General features: G+C 30.8%; 1 protein-coding gene across 1 annotated transcript in view; it reads right to left on the bottom strand.

Annotated features, from left to right (window-relative positions):
* The window catches only part of LOC143055553 (uncharacterized), a 72,558-nt gene that overhangs the window by 24,150 nt on the left and 25,829 nt on the right, over positions 1 to 22,579 (bottom strand). The window contains exons 5-10 of the mRNA XM_076228710.1: positions 11,738 to 11,797; positions 10,656 to 10,787; positions 8,885 to 8,920; positions 7,280 to 7,351; positions 6,040 to 6,115; positions 1,519 to 1,571 (exon numbers count right to left, since the gene is read on the bottom strand). Coding sequence (XP_076084825.1) covers positions 1,519 to 1,571; positions 6,040 to 6,115; positions 7,280 to 7,351; positions 8,885 to 8,920; positions 10,656 to 10,787; positions 11,738 to 11,797 — 429 coding nt within the window. The remainder of the gene's footprint in view (positions 1 to 1,518; positions 1,572 to 6,039; positions 6,116 to 7,279; positions 7,352 to 8,884; positions 8,921 to 10,655; positions 10,788 to 11,737; positions 11,798 to 22,579) is intronic.

The raw sequence follows: 22,579 nt of genomic DNA, 5'->3' as shown, positions 1-22,579 counted from the left end.
TAAAGTTTTGCAAAATACAGCTTAGGTAATCTATTCCTGAAAAAAAATACACTTCAATTTATGGACACCACCACGAATCGGTTGATCCATATGATGTGTCTGTGTCTTAACTTACTAATAGCTTTTTATCACGTCTTTGATTGTGATTTACCATGTGAAGCACCGCACATGACCTATTCCAGAATTTAACTGTTTTGCATAGTGTAAATTCTCATTGCTATAAGACGTGTCACGGTACTTGGTATCAAGCATTCATATATTTAGTTATACTGTTCTATTTGTAATTCTGATCGGATATTGTTATATGTCTCATCGTTTGTATTAGTAATTCTACCCCTTTTTTATTGTGTATTTGTGTTTGAAATTAAAGATAATTAATCAAAAAGTTCATTTCTAAGATTTTAGTTTAAAGAAACTTTCTTTCTTTCTTTGAATTACATTTTGATTTAGAAAAAAAATACCGACATAGCTGGATAGTACAACATATTTTTTCTAATATTCTTGTAATTGTTATAAAACAGAGCAAACGACAATGTTGCAAACCTGCTCAATCAACGTTAACATATTTTAGAAATTTACCTGCGACGTCACTTTTGTGGCGTTGACCAAGTCAAGTGAAAGACAGTTCGTGGTTCTGTTGTGCAGTTTTGTGTGCTGTACTATGTTGTTTTAAGTGTTTATTTTTATTCAGTAGAAGGTCGAGATGTTCTGTTGTATTGTTTATTTGTGTATTTCTCTGTTTTCTGTGTTCTTGTATTTATTTGTACTGTACTCCCTGTCATGTGACTGGGTCATTTTTGTATACTGTTTAACATTTCCATAAATGTCAAATCTGTATTACCATAACACTACGTATGTATAATTACAAACATAACGAACTCTAATGACAATTCAAAACTGAGAGTATTTATCAAAAGGCCAAACATGTAAAACATCAAACGAACGGAAAACAACTGTCGTAAACCTGACTTGGTACAACCATTTTTTATGAATAAAACAGAGGATGAAACAAGGTTTAATAGGAATAATACAACACGTTTTTCAGAAGATAAACCGCATCAGTACCTATAATCTATAGTACAGGACACGCATCTTTGATTTGTGAAGTTAATGTAATATTTATCCACAGGCTCAGTGTATCTTCCAATGAACTTTTTCTATAATAATACTTGTTCATCAACGTTCTGAATAGACAATATATTGGCATTTTACATATCTAATATAAGCAAAGAGTAGTAGCTTCCCACTATTGAATACGTAATGTTGTTTTGAAAAAAATGTACGTTCCATGTGCATGTGGAGTTTCGATATGGCTGCGAAGATTGTGGAAAATTCGTAATTTTAATATCAAAGTAAAATTTTAGAACTGAGATCATACTTTCACCTGTGCTTTAAAGATCTCAAACTGAAAATTTTAAAGAGTTTTGCAAGGGGAGGCGCACAGTTCGTTCCAAATTGATAGATTTTTCAATTAATTGTAATCAGGGTTTGAGTTGGTAAGTAGGTATATCTACATACAGTGTTTGATACGGTCCAGTTTTGATTCTATTAGTTTTTCTTCCAATGTGGATCTGAAATAATGTGAAATATCATTTTCTATATTGTATTTTATAAACTAAATATGAAAATAGTTACCATTGACAAGCATATGTTAAGAAGTACAATTTTAATAGCGTTACATTGTTTGTGTTTCTTTTATAGCGATACAATTTGAATCTTTATTTGTTTATAAATAATTTGAACTTCTAAGAAATTAATTGTCGTTAGTTTTGAAAAAAAATATATATCGTGATACCGGAAGTATTCTTTCAAAAGGCGATATGCGTTTTTTCAATACTGGTTAAAACTATAAATTGCAATAAAATAATTTTGTTTTATCAATTTAAAAAACAAATTCAAGTTTTAATACAGATTATAACATTGTATAATGTCACAAGCTCTTGAAAAACATAAAAACAAACTCTTAGACAATTCCAGTGCACCGTTACGATTCAAATATCATGTAATGGTATAGAAAAGCTTTGCAGCTTAGTAACTATTGACAAAAGCATGCTACATTTGAGAAAAAAAATACTGTAAAGATTATACCTATATCTACCGTCGCAAGATTGGGATAGTCGTAATTTCAGTTACGATTATCAGTTAAATACCAGTGAACACGTTCTTATTTATCTACAGATCGATTATCTTTTCTCTCCGGGATTTTTATTTTATACGGGTAAAAATGGAGGCTCAGAATAAATTCGTTCTTGTATATAAATTTTGAACCGATGAAATGTTAATGATGATAAGAACATCTTTAGCCATCTTGTATTTTTAAGATAAGCATATGCATTATCTTTGATTAGGTAGTATATATAGCGTACATGGAAGGAATATAATTTTAGCTGTGTATTATGCACTTATGTTGAATATTTTTATTTAATATAATGCTTGCTTTTACCTTAACCACTTTTGTAGTTAGTCTGAATTCATACAAGCTTTAGTCGGAAGTTGTTGAGTGTTTTCGTTTTCGTTGTGCTTATAAATTTGTAAATGGTGTTGATGTGACAACCTTTCTTCTATTACAAAACTCCTAGTACATTATATAAGAATTCAGGGAGAAGAGATTGATTAACATATGTTACCTATTTTTGTTTATACAGTGATAGTAAACCGTTATTCTGTGAATATCCAAGACAATTGCACAGCTCATGATCAAGCGTCGCTGCAGATGAGATATACTTAAGTAATTAAAATGCATTAAAAAAATGAGGTATTTGCCATTCCGTGATGTATGTTCTAGATTTTTATATTAAAGAGTTTTTATCAGTGTTTAAATTGATACCAAATACTTATCGACAAGGTCTTGGTTTGTTTCTATGAACTTATTCTTCAACTGTCCTTGTCAATCAACTTTCTGAATAGACACAAAGTGACGTTTTAAAAAAGCTGAGTTGCAGCTTCAAGCATTAGAATGCCGAATTCTCTGGGAAAACTATGCTCCATATGCATGTGGCTTTATTTTTTAAATTGCTGCTAAGGTTGGGGAAAATTATAAATTTCAAAACCAAAGTCAGATTTAAATGCGGTTATTTGTTTTGTCAGGAAACGTTCAGATAATTAAGGAAAAGGACATCATCAATATATATATATTAATTTGAAATTAAATGACCTGGCTTCATTGATCATATTGATTGTGCTTGTAAGATATCCGACTTGTATGAAATCAGAAAGTTCGCCAAGGAGGGCCGCACCGTTCGTACCCAATTGATAGATATTTAAAAAAAATTGTAATCAAGGATTGATTTGATGCTGTTATTAAATAGGTATTTCTACATACAGTCTACATTACGGTCCAGGGGCCGGTAACGAGAAGCTCTCTTACCACCTAAGATCATTTAAAGACTGTCTTAGCGACTAAGATTGTAACAAAAACAATGTTATATCAATCATAGAATGATTGACAGCCCTTACAACATTTCAATTTCTTACGGATTTAAGTGAATTCTTTGCATCCCCTTATCATAAACTTATCAATTCGGGTACCTTGAAAATATCTTTATTTGTTTTCCTTTAGTAAGAACTCTTTGCATCAACTTAAGCATAAACGAGCGTAACACGACTCGGACTTAACATCTTTTAGTGTAAGTGTGCTTATACACACCACTTAACTACTCTTTGAATGAAAATGGCGGTTTTTTTAACATATGATTGATAATTAACAGGCGAATAAATCAAGATCACTTTACAAGACGTTTATTCCATGAGGCTGAAATCCCCATGATTTTGTGACGGATTTATAAATTACCAAGAACTGTCGCTAAGACATAGCGACCATAGCGAGCATATATGATTTATGGCTATATCCTTTAACACCTTTCTAAGCCGTATTTTTCCCAAATGTTGTACAAAAGATACCTTTTTAGACACTGAAATATTAAAGAAATAATTGTTTTGATACATATTTCTAACAACTGTCTTAAATATATACTGATCTGCAAATTTCTCCCAAAACTATGAAATATAGTATCTCATATATACTGATTCTCCTGAAATTTCCACTATTATATAGATCTATCAGTACAGTTTATTCCGTTAATGAAAAGACGAACTGCATTTTATCGAAATAAACGGTATGAATATTCCGATATTTCTTATTCAAATAAAATACTGTTTTATATATACTTATTATCAAATTTGTTCCAAAACTCCAAAACACTCTCTAATATATACCTATCCGCAAATTTTCAACCAAAAAAAAAATTAAAACACTGTCTTATAATACTGCCCCAAGACAGATGCCCATAATTCAGTGGTTGTCAATTATTGCTGTATATCATATTTTTTTCCATTTATTGTTTTGTTCATTAACCAGGTTGTAAGTTTTCTCGTTTGAATTGATTTACATTCTTCCATTCGGGGCCTATTAAATATTGCTGACTAGATGGTATGGGTTTTGATAATTGTTAAAGGTCGGACGGTGACATATATTTATTAAATTCTACGTCACGTTGTCTCTGGTAGAAAGTTGTCTAATTGGTCATCATATCAAATCTGTTTCTTTTTCAATGATCTTCAAATTTCCACAAAAACTATAAATAATTCGCCGTTCCGGGTTACGAAAATGAATGAAATCGTTCCTTTATTCATAGACAGATAACCAATGAAATGGACCGATATCATAATAAACTGGTCATGTCAAATTTTCCCGTTGTGAGGACGGGGGATATTTCCTCTTGTTTAAAATCCGGTTTTCGTTGTCTTGCACTGAGCCAGTGTATTCTTTTTCCTTTTAAATATTCCCACGTTTTTAACTTATTAAGGATCAATATGTGTGCAGAATATGTAAGGGGACGACCATTTGATATTCTGGGGGGGGGGGGGAGGTTCGGGGCAGGATTTTTTTTTTTTTTGGATCGGTGATTTATTTTTGCACTTTTAATGAAAGATTTTTCATTTTCATTAAAGCAAGGGACTGGATATTTATTTCACAACTATATTTAAAATATTCGAAAACATACAATTTTTAAATTATTTGTTTATAAATTATAAATGATACATGTATAGTTAATTAAGTCATCATGTACCATTTAATCAGAATTAATCATCATCCTCTGCAGAAATGAATCTTCTATATACCCAACTGCATATACATGTATTGGTTCCATATACTATATAAAAGATTGATTGTATCTAGCCTATTTTAAAAGTATTGGCAAACATGGTACGCCGAGCGGAGTGAGGCAATTTATTTTGAAGGGTTTTGGAGCCACTGAAGGCACAAGAAACTGTAGAAGAAATAATGCAAAATCATGCTTCCTGGGTGTTCCCCAGACACTGTCTTTTTTTTTGCCTCAAAGCAAAATGTATACATTCAGTGTAAGACTTAAGTTTTTATAGACAACATCAAGAGACCAATATGCATGATAAAGCAAAATATAATTAACATAGTTGAAGTCTTGGGCTTCTGTTTTTTAAACACATGACCAAGTTAATTAACAAAATTTCTAAATTACAAAAGGAATGCAACACTAACAGAATACAGAAGGACAATCAATGAAAAAAATTAAAAAGAAACATTGATCCCGAAAAGTCAGGGGCTATGTCTTCGGGAGAACAGAACTTGCTTCTTGCAAGGCACTCAACGTGAAAACAATTCGATATGAAGACAAGCGTTTAGTTTTGAAATTTTCTACATGAGGCATTTGCAAACAAAGCATTTATTTTTGTGATTATCAAGGCCGAGTTATTTATTTTCAAAATCCCCACCCCCACCCCCACCCCCCCCCTCCCCCCAATATCAAATGGTCGTCCCCTAAGAACAAATCCTGTTACTTTAAAGCGCACGAGAGATTTCTTTTCGGCAATGACTAAACCGAAGAAAGAAAACGTTTACGGGCAGGACGGAAAGTTAGTAAGTGTACTTAGAATAAGACCGTCTTAAGGGTATTCTTAAAGGATGTTAAGAGAAAGAAAAGGGCGAAGAGAGAATGCTTCATGTTACAGTCTTAAAAGATTCTTAGCGCACTATTTGTGCTATCGTAAACTATGACTTACGAGAACGTTAATGGATGTTTATTCTCAATGGCCCAAGATTCGATTCTGCTATGTTCTTTTTCCTTCCTATAAGGATCTGAAACAATGTGAAATATCATTTTCTATATTGTATTTTATAAACTAAATTATAAAGATAGCTACCATTGGCAAGTTTATATCTAGAAGTACAGTTTTAGTAGTGTTACCTTTTTCTAAAATTTTCTTTCACAGGAATACAATTAATTTGATACTTTTTTGTTGGTAAATAATTTGAATTTAAAAGTAAAACGTTACTTTCTTGTTTCTTTTGTGAGAAATTGTAAATTAAAAAAAAATCGGAATTCAAAATGGTTGCTTCTAAAGTAACGGACTGGTAAAACGTGTAATCTAAATCTCAAAATATTTTTTAGCGTCTAATGAAAAGTAATTGCATTAGATTACTGTTTTATTCACATAAAAAAGTACGTTTAAAGTATCGAATAAAGCAAATGAAAATATTTCAACTGTCCTCAGGAAAAAGGTGTCATATGCTTTTATTGAAAACAACTATTAAGACATAGAGGCAACTTATTTTGAAAAATTATTTGATGCAAACAACGAAAAACCATCAATGTGTTTCTGAATTGACATTATTTCCCTTACGCTTTGTGAACTCCCTGCCCAAATATATTTTAGATTGGCGGCCATTGGTTAGTTTCTAAACAATTCATTGTATTATAACACGTTCTTGCTTATCTACAGATCGGTCATTTTTCTCTCCAGGATTGTATTTTCTTATATACGGATAAAAGGGAAGGCTCAGCATAAATTCGTTCTTGCATTTTGATTTTGAATCGATGAAATGAAAAGGCACCAAAACTACTAGACTAAGTGTAAAACCATTCAAACAGGAAAAACAACAATTTAATCTATATGAAAAACGAGAAAAGAGAAACACGAATAAATTAAATAAACAAACGACAACAACTGTACTTCAGATGTTGGGAAAAATTCTTAATTTCAAAATTAAAGTCAGATTTGAGAAATGAGATGATCACTTATGTCAAGAGATTGGATCATTTATGGAATGAAATCATCAATATATCTAAATAGTAAATTCAATGATTTGGCTAACATGAATCTATTGATTGAAAATATCTCTGATTTGTAAGAAAACAAAAAGAGTTCACCAAGGAGTGGCGCACAATGCGTTCTATATAAGAAAAAATGTAATTAGCGATGGAATTGGTGTTGTGATTAATAAGTAGGTTTTTCTACATACTGCATAAGCTAACGTCCGAAATGTCCATATATGATTCTGTAAGTTCACTTTCATTTTCATTTGAATACGAACCTGAAATAACATGAAATAACATGTTCGATGTATATTTTATCAACTAAATTATAAACATAATTATTATTTGCAAGCATAATTTCGAAGTACAATTTTAATAGTGATACATTCTTTTATTTTCTTTAATAGCAATACAATTACTTTGAAACTTTATTTGTAGAATATAATTTCATTGTACATGTTGTAGGTAACTGCTGTTTGTATTGTAAAGATTTGGATGTAAATGATACCGAAATAATTTTCAAATTTCTATACAGATTGCAATGTCTCAAACTCTTACATTTTCTAAATAAGAAGGGTTTATTGTATTCTCTGCATATGAATTTATAGATAAGACAACGGAAATGAAGTGGCTACAATTGAAATGGATAGTTTTGTAATAATGAAAATATGGCCATTTTATAACGATTTTTACTGTTTGACTGCCAAAAATAGGTCATGTGTTTAAAAAAAAGCAATAAGGCAAAGAATAAACTTCAACTGTTCTCATGTAGAAGGTATCAAATGCTTTTATTGAAAACAACTATTGCTACAAAGAGGCAAACTATTTTCATAATTTTTTTAATGCAAACGGCGAAAACCTTCAATTAGTTTCTAAATTCAAAATCATTTTTCTAACCCTTTGATAAAACCCTGCATGATGATCTTTTCGATTGACAAATATTGATCAGTTTCTACACAATGTATATATTATAACGTTTTGTTGTTGATGTACAGATCGATTGTTTGTAAACAATAGTTTTCTTTCCGGAATTTTTACTTTTTATAGCCATTTTGACTTTTATACAGATAAAAAGTTTAGGTATATAATAAGAAAGGCATATATGTAACACAAACATTAACTGAAGTTATTCCGTATGCTCGTTCTTATAATCCTACAAATGAGCATCATACTTGTAAATCAATGAAGCTTGCGATTGAAAAGATCACATTATACAGTTTCAACCCATGGAGGGACATCTCCATCTATTGAATTACTTGCTTTTTATAAGAGAGGGGGAGTAATAACTTATTCTTTTCAACTGCGTACTTTATTTGGCCTTTGTACCTTTTTGTATTCGAGCGTAGCTGATGAGTCTTTTGTAGACGACATGTGCTTCTGGCGCGTTTACGATTTTTTATTTATACAAATTCTATTGCTATTTGTCGATATTTATTAATAAAGAATATTATATGGCTTTTATAATATAACATCAGTAACAACCGGAGACACCAATATGGTGATGCGGTGTGAGATATTGAAAAAGCCATATCATATACACTTTAATATATGACTTCAGTAGACACGTGATATAATATAATAATACAGAATAAGGGTTTGACAAAGAATTTGCAACCGTGAATGATTTAGATGACGTGACATAATACAGATGAAGGGTGTGATGAAGCCCTTGCAATGGTGACTGATATCGATCTCTTCATGAATGACTGATACAGCACGATTACATGGATTGCAATGAGCTGTATAACATATACAATGTGTCTTCTAAGTATGTAATAAATAATGTTATTTGATAAACAGTTGTTACTTACCTGTTAACACGGGCATTTCAGGATTGAACTCAATACCTATTGGTGCAAACATAAGAAACGGTATATGTCATTTGGTTATTTTCAAGTAGTTTAATATCATTTAAAAGTATAAAGTCAGAACGATTGTGAATGTGCATAGCAAAATATGATACCTCCAATTATTGTTGACAGTAACCAGCATAACGGTATACTTTTTCATATAAGTTTATCTACAATGTACAGGTCTACAGTACATGCGGTCGTTTAATGCTATTTTATATGTATCCTAAATACCGTTGTAATAGGACTTAGTGTTATGGGTTTGTATATAACATAATGGTACAAAGTAAAATAACAATATTACCGTACCCCACGGAAATTCACAACAGAAAATTCCATATGAAATGCAAAAATCAAAGCTCAAACAAATTAAACGATATAAAAACAACTGTCATAGTCCTGACTTTGTACAGACATTTCCTTATTTTAAAAAATTGCAGATTATACCTTTGTGTTATATAGCTTACTTAATCTTTTTCTTGTAAAGCAATTGCAGGATTCACGTTTTCTATTTTATTGATCCAAAGTTATTGCCAGCCCTGAAGTTTTTTTTACGTTGTAGTGGTCAACAATGAACTAGTTTCAATGTATTGTGTTAGGCCTAAATCACAATGGGTTTCGAAAAGATTGATATAACAGAAGTTATCAAAGATATTCCTTCAGAAAAAAGTAGCTTAAATATTTCAAGTAAACACTACTAATAACGAGAACTTTACGTATGAACATTTGGTGGAGTTCATCCACTTTTTCTTTATTTATTCCTCTCTACTCGATTGATATTTTTTTTAAATCAGTTATTATTTTACTAGTTGTATGCATACATTCAGTATATTTTATGAAATGTATATTCGATGGCAAATTCATGTATGTTTTTATTACTGTATGTCAAATTAGATAGAAATAGTCACTTAACATATTTTAAAAACAATTATATATGTTAAACGTGCATTTTTTCCGACTGATAGTCAGAGCATAAAATCATTACTAATATCAGAAACTATAGCGGTTTTGTGTCCTATATCTTATATATATGCGCGTCTGGCGTATAAAATTATAATCCTTGTACTTTTGATAACTATTATATATAAAACATCTACTGAATACTTTATATAGCTTACAAATCATTAAAAACCTTTTGTAAAGTAGTAATTCTGAAAACGATCTTTGTTGTGGAGTAAATTGTGTTAACGTAGGTATCTTGTTATATGAAGTGTTTTGTGATGCTTTCATTTCTATATATTAATAAGTTACGAGCTGAGTTTTATGTCTTTTTTCAAATTTTTAATGAATTTTATCAAATTTGTATCTTTTTTTAAATATAGCAGACTTTTCCCTCTATTAAAGATTAAATATGAATTTTTTTACTGATCTTATGAGAAATTGGTATTTTGTTATGTACAGTTTTACGATTTCCACTTATATCTCGTTAGTCTGAATTGAATGATAAGGCATATGAGTAAAACGTGAACAAAATGAAATAATTTCTATCAGAGAAACATTTTTTAAAAGAAACATATCGATAAGGCTATCAAAAGTTAAAACCTAAATGTACCGCTTACATTGTATAGTATGGCAACAACCATAAATTATTAAGACATCGTGTATACCGTCCATCATCAGTAATATGTTACGAATTATATAGATTCAAAGTCATATTATCCGGAAGTCTGATTGAGATACGATATTTTAAAAAGCAATGTTTTACAACAATTAAAATCATTCTTGTACATACCCTGTCTTGTTTTCAAACAGTTGTCATAAATTTGAACACATTCGTCATCTGTTTGAACACTTTCGTCATCTGTTTGAACTAATTTATCATCTGTAGTTATATTTGGTAATTTGCAAGTCATGTTAACTGGAACTAAAACAAATTAAATAATTAAATAAATTTAGTCACCTACAGCTAAATGCAACTTTATTTCATATGTGAACTCAATACATAGTACTTTAATAATCAACACCTTTGGTTTGCACTTTTGTTGAATGCATTTTGCTTGGTATATAATTGATATTACGTAATACTACGTTTTGTCTGAAGAACGTCTATTTTGCAAGTGGAACACATAAAACAATGAGGCTTTTTTTTTAATTATGCATGTTATGTTGCGATTGAAATACAGTGGTGGATCCAGAGGGGGTTCCCGGGGTAAATTCCCAGTTTTTTTACAAGCATTACAATTGATTAAGAACATATAGTTGGGAACCCCCTTTATCTTGGGTTAGAAATGGATGGATCCGTCCCCTGAATATACACATGGTTATAAGAAGATTCAAATATGTTTGTTCAACTTGTAATTCAAAGTAAACCTGTTTGTTTCACAAATACAAAATAATACTATTAATTCCAATTAATCCATTTGAAAAAATTTGAATTGTATTTTACTTTTTAATCCAACACTGTACTACTACAGAAGCAAAAAAAACCTATCATTTAGACAGACTATTTAGAAATGAATAGGTTTATAGGATTACAAATAAGGTTAACTATCTCCAATTGAATATTTGGTAAAGTGATCAATAATGTATGTTTTTCATTTAAAATAAATATACATGTCTATATATTTTTGTGCATACACTTCATTTAACTATGACATGAACAGACGAACGTGCACACTCATAAACAAACTTGCTATTGAAATAAGGTGCAGACTATAGTCGTTCTCAATATGAGTGTTAATACAATCTTAAAGATCCAATATTTAACCATTACCAAGAGAATGTAATTATACAATCTCGAAATTTACAGAACACACATACATTGTTTGTTGTTAACTCATTTCTATAAACCAATAACATTTCAATAATCTTTACCTTCTGTTTGGACTGCTTTGTCATCTGTAGTTATATTTGGTACTATACAGCTGACGTTAACTGGAATGATAACATTAGACCTAAACATCTAAAAGTATATACAAAAATGTAGGTTATATAATATAAGAGTAAAGGTATGCTTGGGCAATTATTTTGCCATATGAAATTTTGAATGAAATGAAGAGTATTATATTTCTAAGTTGTGTTTCTTATATTAGGATGTCAGATACCAGTATTTATAATGCATAATTTAGTCTTAATAAATGAATGTAAGGCCTAAAATGTCTTGAATTAAGCACGTTAGTGCATAACTCCCAAAATACAGTTGATCGCAGAACAACCAGAGCAAAAACTAAATGCCTGTAAACACCGCTTGCACTGATGTTGATGGTTTACTTACATTTCCGCGTTTTTACAGTCAATTTACTACAACTATGTTTACATCATGAATATGGTCGAATAGAAATATTCTATGTCGTCCATTTGTCACAATAACTGCGTATCCGATTCTCGAGGAATGTTGATTTAATCACAGTTCAGTTAGCAGTCATATGCTGCATTTGATTGAAAAATAAAGCATCGTTTTTTAAATTAATATACACTATACATAAATAAATAATAAATACTGCTTTTTCTAAATACGTGTTATATGTAATAAACCAATAAACTCATCATAGATACCAGGACTTAATTTTGTATATACGCCAGACGCGCGTTTCTTCTACAAAAGACTCATCAGTGACGCTCGAATCCAAAAAAGGTAAAAAAAAAAAACAAAAAAAAAACAAAAACAAATAAAGTATGAAGTTGAAGAGCATTGAGGACCAAAATTCCTAAAAGTTTTGCCAATATTCAATAGGCAGATTTGTTTAAGACAATACTTTAAGACTTGAAATAAAACAGACGACATATAATCATCTCTAAAAATCTTGCAATATCCATTCAATTTTTTTAGTCGTAGTACATGGTCTAAAATTGAATTACTGATCGACCAATCAATCATGTTTTATGTTAAATATATTCGATCTTGTCATACCTGTATATCATAACCATTGAATTTAAGAGATTAAAAATAGCCGTCCAAATAATTACAAAAATAGTCATTACGCTTCTGAACTGAATCAAATTTTGTTAAAAATGTTAAAGTTATTGAAAACTTATTTCATATTTGTAATTGAAAACTGTCAGCACAAATCAATTAAGTTTAAAAACCACCACAGTTTCATATCAGTAATTTTTACTCGATTCTCTATAACTGTGCTTTGTTTTGTTGTTAGTTTAAAAAGAAAAACGAATAGACAACAAATTGCATATGCATGACTGGGTACAGTCATTTCTTAAGTAAAAAAGAGTTGATTAAACCTGGTTTTATTGGTAGCTATACCTATCATTTGTATACAAGTGGTATGGCATTCAATTATTAAGTAACATCCTTTTATCCTTGATAATAAAGAATAAATTTAGTTTCAATGTATTGTGTTAGGCCTAAATCACAATGGGTTTCGAAAAGATTGATATAACAGAAGTTATCAAAGATATTCCTTCAGAAAAAAGTAGCTTAAATATTTCAAGTAAACACTACTAATAACGTGAACTTTACGTATGAACATTTGGTGGAGTTCATCCATTTTTTCTTTACTTATTCCTCTCTACTCGATTGATATTTTTTTAAATCAGTTATTATTTTACTAGTTGTTTGCATACATTCAGTATATTTTATGAAATGTATATTCGATGGCAAATTCATGTATGTTTTTATTACTGTATGTCAAATTAGATAGAAATAGTCACTTAACATATTTTTAAAACAATTATATGTGTTAAACGTGCATTTTTTCAGACTGATAGTCAGAGCATAAAATCATTACTAATATCAGAAACTATAGCAGTTTTGTTTCCTATATCTTATATATATGTTATGTATAAAACATCTACTGATATCTTTATATAGCTTACAAATCATTAAAAACCTTTTGTAAAGAAGTAATTCTGAAAACGATCTTTGTTGTGGAGTAAATTGTGTTAACGTAGGTATCTTGTTATATGAAGTGTTTTGTTATGCTTTCATTTCTATATATTAATAAGTTACGAGCTTAAAAAATGACTTAACAAAACCTTTGTGAACAACAATTAATCTTGGCCTATATAACTAATCAACAGTTTGGCAGACCTGATCATGCACATTATTAAAAAGATGAAATATACCCATTTTTCATAAAATATTAAAGTAGTATTAGACTAATGGATCTCACTGTGAGTAAAACTAACACTAAAGGTCAGAACTTAAAGATGTTTTATAATTATTTAAAAAGGGATATTATTGGCACCTTATGTAAATGCAGACAACCTTTTTATGATTTCAAACATAAATTGCGTCCCTTTCAAACAATTTACAGGAATAGTAATTACTAAATTATCAGGTCGGTAAAAAAGAACAAATATTTCTTTTTCTCGACCAGATTTTCGTACCAGTAGATTTATAGAGTTCTAATTTTTTTGTAACTGTTCATCCTTGTGTACAAATCGAACACAACTTAAATAGATTTACATTTCTAGAGAAATTATGCGTTGCTATCAGATTTTTCTTTTGTCTTTATTATTAAAAGAAGATATACTTAAAGTCTTTGCCCATACTAGAGATGTGAAAAATAATGTAAAAGAAACATTTGAAAATAAAAAAATAAACACCATCAAGGTTCATTCGAATAGAGGGGTCAACAATCTCTGACTTAAATCAAACTTTATCAACCGACGCAACAATTGAAAAACAACTTTCATATTCCTGTCTTGGTACATACATATTTAAAAAAAAATGGTGATTCAAACTAGTTTGTTGCTAGCTAAACCTCCATTTTTTTTTATGACAGTTGATTATAATTCCGTCATATACATACAGCCAAACCTGCGTAAAAGATGGACGAAAGATACCACAGGGACAGTCAAACTCATAAATCGAAAATAAACTGACAACGCCATGACTAAAAATGAAAAGGACAAACAGACAAACAATAGTTCACATGATACAACATAGCCAACTAAAGAATAAACAACACGAACCCCATCAAAAACTAGGGGTGATCTCAGGTACTTCGGAAGAGTAATCAGATCCTGCTCCATATGTGGCACCCGTCGTGTTGCTTATGATATAACAAATCCGGTAAATAGTCTAATTTGGTAGGTCACATTCATGAAAGGGAAGGGGATTGTAGTTAAGACGTAAGAAACATATCCGATATCATTTGTGAAACGGTTATTCCATAATGGTCAACCAACTCGTGATGGCGTCCGTAAAATTTACGAAGATATGATTTCAACTTCACCATTAGGAACTCTTGATTTAATAGCTTCATTGTGAGCAGCAACCATCTTTCAAGAAAATCATGATAGGAAATGCAACAAGCACAAGAATATCGAATCAATTGGGAGATATATACACCGTATGCAGGAGCTACTGGAATGTTGCTACTTAGAAATGGAAAGTTCACAATTGGAAAGCTGAAATCATCTCTTTTGTCGTACAGTTTTGTTTTTTATCGACCCTTATTGTCAATTTCTAGATGTAAGTCAAGATATGAGGCCGACTTAACTGTATATGTTGTATCCTTCATCTCTAGTTCAATGGGATAGATGGGTTCGACATAATCACCAAATTTTGAATTATTTAGTGAAAGAACATCATCTATATAGCGAAAGGTTGAGTTAAAGGATATTGCTAACTTCTTATCTTCCTGTATGAAGTCAGTCTCATAATAATAAAGAAACAAGTCGGCCAGTAGAGGGGCACAATTCGTTCCCATTGGAATGCCGATAGTCTGTTGAAAAACACGTCCTCCGAATGTAACAAATCAAGAAATCAAGCATCTTGAATATGTCAGTTTCAGAGAATTTTTTGTTTGAATCAGAATAATCCTTTACAAAGTAGGATTTATCCCTTCCTAAGATAAGATACTTGTATCGTCGTTGGCCATTCTTTTATGAAACAAAGCAAAACCAAATCTTTCAATTTGTCTTTTCGTTTGGCATGTGGAATACTTGTATAAAGTGTAGAAAAGTAAAATTTTTAATACTATTACGACATGTAAGAGAGTTAGATTTTATGTACTCCAAAAGATCTTTGGAATTTTTAAGATCCACATCTGATGCACGCCAATTCTAGAATAGGCAGTTTTACAATAACTTTAAAGCCCGTCTTTGATTGCTGATAATGTGGATGTTAATAATTTAGAAAGAGGTTTCGTGGAGCTCTTTGAAGACCCAGCAATATACCGTTGTTTGTAAGGACACTTATGGTATTCAATACAGTGATGAAAGATCCAGTGCATCATCTTTGGTTGAAATTCCAAAGGAACATAGAACAGACCTATGATTATCCAGGATATCCTATTTAGTAAGTGTCGTGAGGGTATATGTTGGGTTTCCAACTGAATTGTCAATACCTATTCGTTTATCAAGCATTTAATGTAATGAGTTTTACACACAAAACGATGTTGTTTGGAGCTTTATCTGCGGGGACAACAACATATTTGTCATGAAGGTAGGATAAGTGTTTTGTCACATTAAAATAAATGTCAAAATATTTTTCATTAAATCCTTTGTAAAAGTACCCTTTATAAACTGAGTATTCCGAATTCCCATCTCATTAAAAAAAATTGCATTAATAGTTAATTGTCAAAACAACTTTTTTTAATTCAGTTTGCCGATCGAGTGAAGAATAGTCGTTTATCTACATAGTTTAGTCATTAATTGGACTATTTGGCTATAACTTATAATATTCGTAGTTAAAAGACAAAAATCGTTTCGAGCATCTTTTAATATAGTGGGCTTAAAACTATGAGAGCTAACTTTAAAGGAAACTTGAAATTGACAATTGTTTTGTTAGAATTCTAATATAGCATTCGTTATATGTTTTCTGTTAATATAGACATTCTTGTTACGTCTTATTTTCACGATTTCAAATAAAGTTTGACCAACTTTATCCGTTTTTGAAGCGTTTTTGTTTGACACTTGGAGTAATTTGCATTAAATGGAGTACGTTTCAATACAATTTCATAATTGTTATGTCTTATGCTAAATGTATAAAAATCGACATGATTATAAAACATTATCAAATTAAGTTAGAGATAATGCATATTTTAAGGTTTTTCTTGTCGTAGAACACCCCGAGGTGTGTTCTACGACAAGAAAAACCTTAAAATATGCTTTATCTGACTTATATACCGTCAAAAAAAAAAATTATTTTTTATAAAGATTTGCAAAATGTAGTATCCTATTTTATCGACAACACTAAAGTGGGATATTCCTTTCTAATGCGTTGATGTTTTAATACGCCCTACGGCTCAAGTAAAAACTCACAAATGAATCTAGATATAAACCTTGTAAAAAATATTATCCATACACAATAAAAATATTACTGTAACTTCATGAAGTAAAACGCAAATGTATTGTTACCATCCGATAACGGTGTATGACAAATACAAGACACATTATAAATAATTTATTATACCACTTAGTTTGTGGAAAAGGGGGAGGGGTGTGTTTTTTTTTCTATTTGTAATGTCATTTCTATCGCGGAAAAGTGGTTATTTTTTTAACTATTTTAATTGAATCGAATGAAAAATTCAGAAAGATTGTCTTTTGACATCAATACATTTTATTAACAGATAATCAGGATATAATTATATACCCTCCGCACCCGACCCTTTTCTGAGTTACGTTAATGTTATTCAATAGAATATAAGATTATCTTATTAGTTAAACATTTGATAGAGTAAAAGGCATATATAAATTTAAAAAAGTTAAGAACTGACACGAAGACGAATATAAATACATGTAGGTCACAGCATGATTTCCTTTTCAGCGTTTATCGTCATGACCATGCATGAAATATTTGCCACTGGACGTTAAGCAAGCAACCAAAAATCAATCAACCTATTCAGTGTGACTCAATAAGATTTTCAAAATCTAACACACGAATATGTTAAATCTGGCTTTTTATTCATGAAAGTCTATATTAAATTCATCTCACATATATGGTAATATTTCTTTATTGTAGCGATAAATTAACAAAACTTCACGTTATTTGTTTCTAAAATTAAAATGCGGGCAATGAAGGTTTCTTTTACATCTATCTTCGATTGAACTTTAAAAATAAATTTCCAAATCGGCAACAAAAAACTTTCAGACGAATAAAATTTTGAAGTAAATTATAGATTGCATTTTTATCAAAGAAAATAATGACCTCACACAGGTCATTATTTTATGCCTTTGAGCATATTTCATTGAAACATGGTATCGTCCGGGTTGATTCTGAAAAAGAATGACCTGTCATTCTGAAAGAAAATAACTCCATATAGGTATATAATTATCCCAGACATATTATTTCGACTGTGGAATGCTTTTGTTGGAGGTCGACAGTGGCAATACCAACAATTCAAGCCTAATCTGTCTGATGAAATTAGTTAAAGTTCATAATATTCTTTTTAAAAAAATATATCAGCAACATGAGCAAGTTGGATGTGGTGCAAACACTTCATTGAAATACTGATATATTTTTTCTAAACTTGTGGACATTTTGCTGCCAGGTGTTAATTAAGGCAGAACGATCGGATAATTTGTCACTTCTTTTTTGATCGTCATCTGAAATGTCACATTATTTATTTGAACTTCATATGTTTTAACTAAAAGAGAAATCAGTCATCATCTACAGGTGGCGACTTTGGTTTTACACAGATATCGGGACATAACAATGGAATGTGGACCGATATGACAGCATATTTGTTTAAAATGATCAAACGGATCAGGTTCATCGTAGGTATACAAATTCATAAGTCTATTCTCGTTCATTTGACCTTTACCAGTCATTTTATAGCATCCCTTAGAGGCGCAAATCTTAGTGGTTGTATTGCTGAAAAAAGTTCAAATTAAGATGATGAAAAAAAACAGACATAATAAGAGGCGAATATCATTGTACGACTTTGTGAATCATCATTACTGTTCCCTTTGATGATGATTACTATCATCCATGAAGTTTTTAAAATCAAATATCAAATTCAAAAGTTAAGACTTATACTTGTCATTGGTTCACTGTTTGGTGTCAAGAAAAATTAGATATTCGTATACCTTACAGCCGACTATTAAATAAAATATGTCTCAATGCTTTATTCTAGCGCACACAGCAGCGGACGTTTTGATCTCCAGGACTTCTCGAAAACCTCTATAAAGTCAGACTATAGGAGATAGAAGTAATCTTGCATGGAAGAAGATCATGTCTAATAAGGAAACCAAACAGACACTCTTTAATTTTTTCTGAAGTTTAATTCTTCAAAACTTTGACTCCCCCCCCCCCAACTTCAATTAACCAGATTTGCTTTACCTAAACGTTTTTGAAACCTCAAATTGTCAAGTCGATTTAGACACTTCTGTTAAAGACTAGTATTAATGAATCTGATAAGGATAATAATGTGAAGTGTGTTAATTACTATACAAACAAATGACCCATAACAAATATTTGTCAGTGCAGATTGAGAACATAGGTAAAGGACCGCGTAAAAGCATATTCACCAACTATTGTTGCGGTTTTTTTTCAAACCAATTGTTAAAAGGTGTTCTTACTGGTGCGACAAAACGTATTCTCTGTTTCGGATATGTAAGAATTCAGTCTACAGGATACGCACTATGTATGATTTCAGTGGTTTGAAGAGCTTCGCGACTTCAGACAAACATGAAGCACGTGTATGTGTGAGAAAGAATTAAGTTGCACAGCTTTTTGATCAGAAAACATATAATTGTTTTATCATGATATGAATAAAATATACGTCAAACTTGCCACAAGTAATGACGAAAGTCTTGTCATTTTGCTTCCCTGTGAAGCGGTAATGAAACATAATATTTATAGTGCTTCTTTTCAAACTAAAATTTGGACAGCATCACACCTGACTTACTCTTTAGGGTAAACTTTATATCCTAGCACGGTTAGAATGTAGATAGTGAGAGGATTATTATACATTTGTGTATTTTGGATGCATATGTCAACATAATTCTTGCAAGATCGTATGTGTCCAAGTATGAAGAAATCTCCAAGTACAAAGTCATGCATTTGTTCACAACACAATCGTTCATGTACAGAGTTGTGCATCTGTCAAGAGTCCAGTATTGTGCAGAAATTCCCAATAATATCCTTGAAGATGACACAGAATAAACTCCTTGCTGAATTCTATTGTTTTAACCTTTTTTATGTATTGGCTCAATTGTATTTTTCAGAGTTTAAATGTCACCATGCAAGGTGACTACTGTAACATTAATTGAATATTTATTGATCTTGGATAAAAGAACTTTTAAATCAATTGCTATTTTTAAGGTTCTTTTTTTTTTAACATTTTCGAGATATTTCATGGTTAATTGATTTTAAAAGCTGTCTTTATCTGAAACTTAACATAAATTCCGACGTTAATCTATATAAAGAAAAACAGTAGCATAATATTTGATCATTTACCATGTTTTATGCAAAAATGTTAGCACATTCCTATTTGACGACATTGATTTTTGGAAAGTTCCTATTTTGACGAATCCAATGATATATGATATAGACATATAGTTGTTTACGGGTATTAGTAAAAAGGTAAGTTGAAGAACCGTTAACTTACTGAAGTAAAATGTTCTAAGAACAATCTAAAGTGGTTATTGAATTAAGTTAATTCAAACAAGAATGTAGACTTTATGTACGCAAAAAACGGCGTTTTACATTTGCACCGATCTGCATCTTACTTTCGCTAATTTTTGTCTCTCATTTGTGTACAGGTAAATAACATATTAAAGGTATTAATATCCATCGTTATAAACCTATTCTTCTAGCCACTTGTACATTTGTTATGAATTTTCAATCATAGTATGTAATGGTTGTCTCTTGCCCACCACGTGGAGGTGGAAGAAGGATTTCGAGTAGATAATAAAAATCTGTTTACAACCACTCAAATAATGGAATAAGAAAGCTATTCACACCATTCAAAAGCAGAACATTAAAATCCAATCTCTTGCTTACAAAGAGAAGCGGGCGTTTTACAAGTTCTTATTTTGACATAAAATGTATAAGTAACGGCCAGGTTTATCGTGTAACAACAAAGTTCCCCAACAATATGAAACAAAATTAACTGAAACATAAGTAAACACCGTTATTATCCAGATTTTACCAATATACCTAGGTATAGTGCATGTAACCACCCGGTATAAAATCAATCATTTTCTTTAAATCGTCGCAATTGTCATACGCCCCAAAAAAGAGAAAAAAATATTTGTTTATCAATCTAAATACACTGTCGACGAAAAGGAATCGCAGATACAAAACACTTGGCTAAAAAAAGGATCTACAAAGGCGGGAAATTAGCTAAGGAAATACTAACAGTGATGCTATCTGTAGCAGTACAGGGGGAAAACAACCGTAACTAGTTGGAAAGTCAAAGAAACTCAAATGTTTTAACAATATTAAGGGAAATATTTGCCTGTCATTCGGAAATACAGTAAAAAAGATTAAATAATTGTGTGCATATCTACAAAATAAATACAATAGACAAATATCTAAAAGAAAAATCATGAGAGAGGAACATTTTCTTATTTTTTGACAATACAAAATCGCACTCTGATTCACGAACAATAAGTAACGTGCCGGTTAAATTTTCCAGACCTGATATAACGTCTCAACAGTTAATTGATATTGCGTTTACTCGTGCCTTCAAAGTCAGGTACATGAAGAATATGTTTAAACATGTTATTACAAAGATCGATAAATGCACCGACAACACATTTCTGACAAAAGAAAATAAATAAATGTACTTAGATTGATAAAATCGTAGAGTGATACTAAAAATAAACATTCACACCATGGTTCCGTAATGATGGATTTCTCGTTGTGAATCACGATGAAAATATTGACTCTGATTAGGAAATTCGAATTTCGTAATAAATTTCAAACGGGATAGCACATCCTCATTTTACAGAAATGTTATTTTTATTTAAAGCATATATTTGAACTCTCTGATGTAATTAGTCATATAACCTATGTCGTGTTTAACAAATTTTTAGAATTGTGCAAGCGTCTTACCTGATGTTCGTTTTGACTTTTTTATTGTATAAATTTCAAGATTGTAACAGCTTAATCTAAGTAGACTGATAATTGATTCATTCAACATCACAATCATATATACCGATGAAGGATATCTGTTATCCGAAATATTTATAAATAATTACATTTATAGTTCCTTTTTATGTTATTGGTGTTGTTATGTACACTTTTTATGTATATACAAATCGTCTAAACATCAACCCAACAATGTTAGATCTGTAAATTTGCTTTTGCAAATTTTTTGTTCTTCCCTAGGCAGGGATTCGAACCCATGCTATTGTGATATCGTGACACCAACTCGCCTGCACTGTAGCCGTACCGCTAGACCACACGACCACCTGAGCTCTACAATAATAAAGCTTTCGGTGGCCGTGTGTTACCTTTCCTCGTCAGTTTTAATCTAGCATCGTACTACAGTACATGATTGTAGAGTATTGCGTTGCGTTGTGTATTTGATCGTAATCTAACTAAGGCGTTAAAGATAGAACTACGTCTGCCATTATACGTTTCTATTCAAAACAATCACAATTACACGACGTCATAAAGATAGTGGCCGTACCGCAAAAAAGTATGTTAAAAATAGCGCAATTCTTTACATTCTGGGGCCGCAGAAAATGATATTTAACTAAAATTTGAAATACAATATGAAAAATTCGTAAATTTGAAATTAAATGTCTGATCAATTGTGACATAAAATGAAATAAAATCATAGTTAAAGTCTCTGAATA

The sequence above is a fragment of the Mytilus galloprovincialis genome, chromosome 12 (genome assembly GCF_965363235.1).
Source record: "Mytilus galloprovincialis chromosome 12, xbMytGall1.hap1.1, whole genome shotgun sequence".
In the NCBI taxonomy this organism is placed as follows: Eukaryota; Metazoa; Mollusca; class Bivalvia; order Mytilida; family Mytilidae; genus Mytilus; species Mytilus galloprovincialis.
The sequence above is the reverse complement of the archived record's forward strand: the minus strand, read 5'-3'. Positions and strand labels throughout refer to the sequence as shown.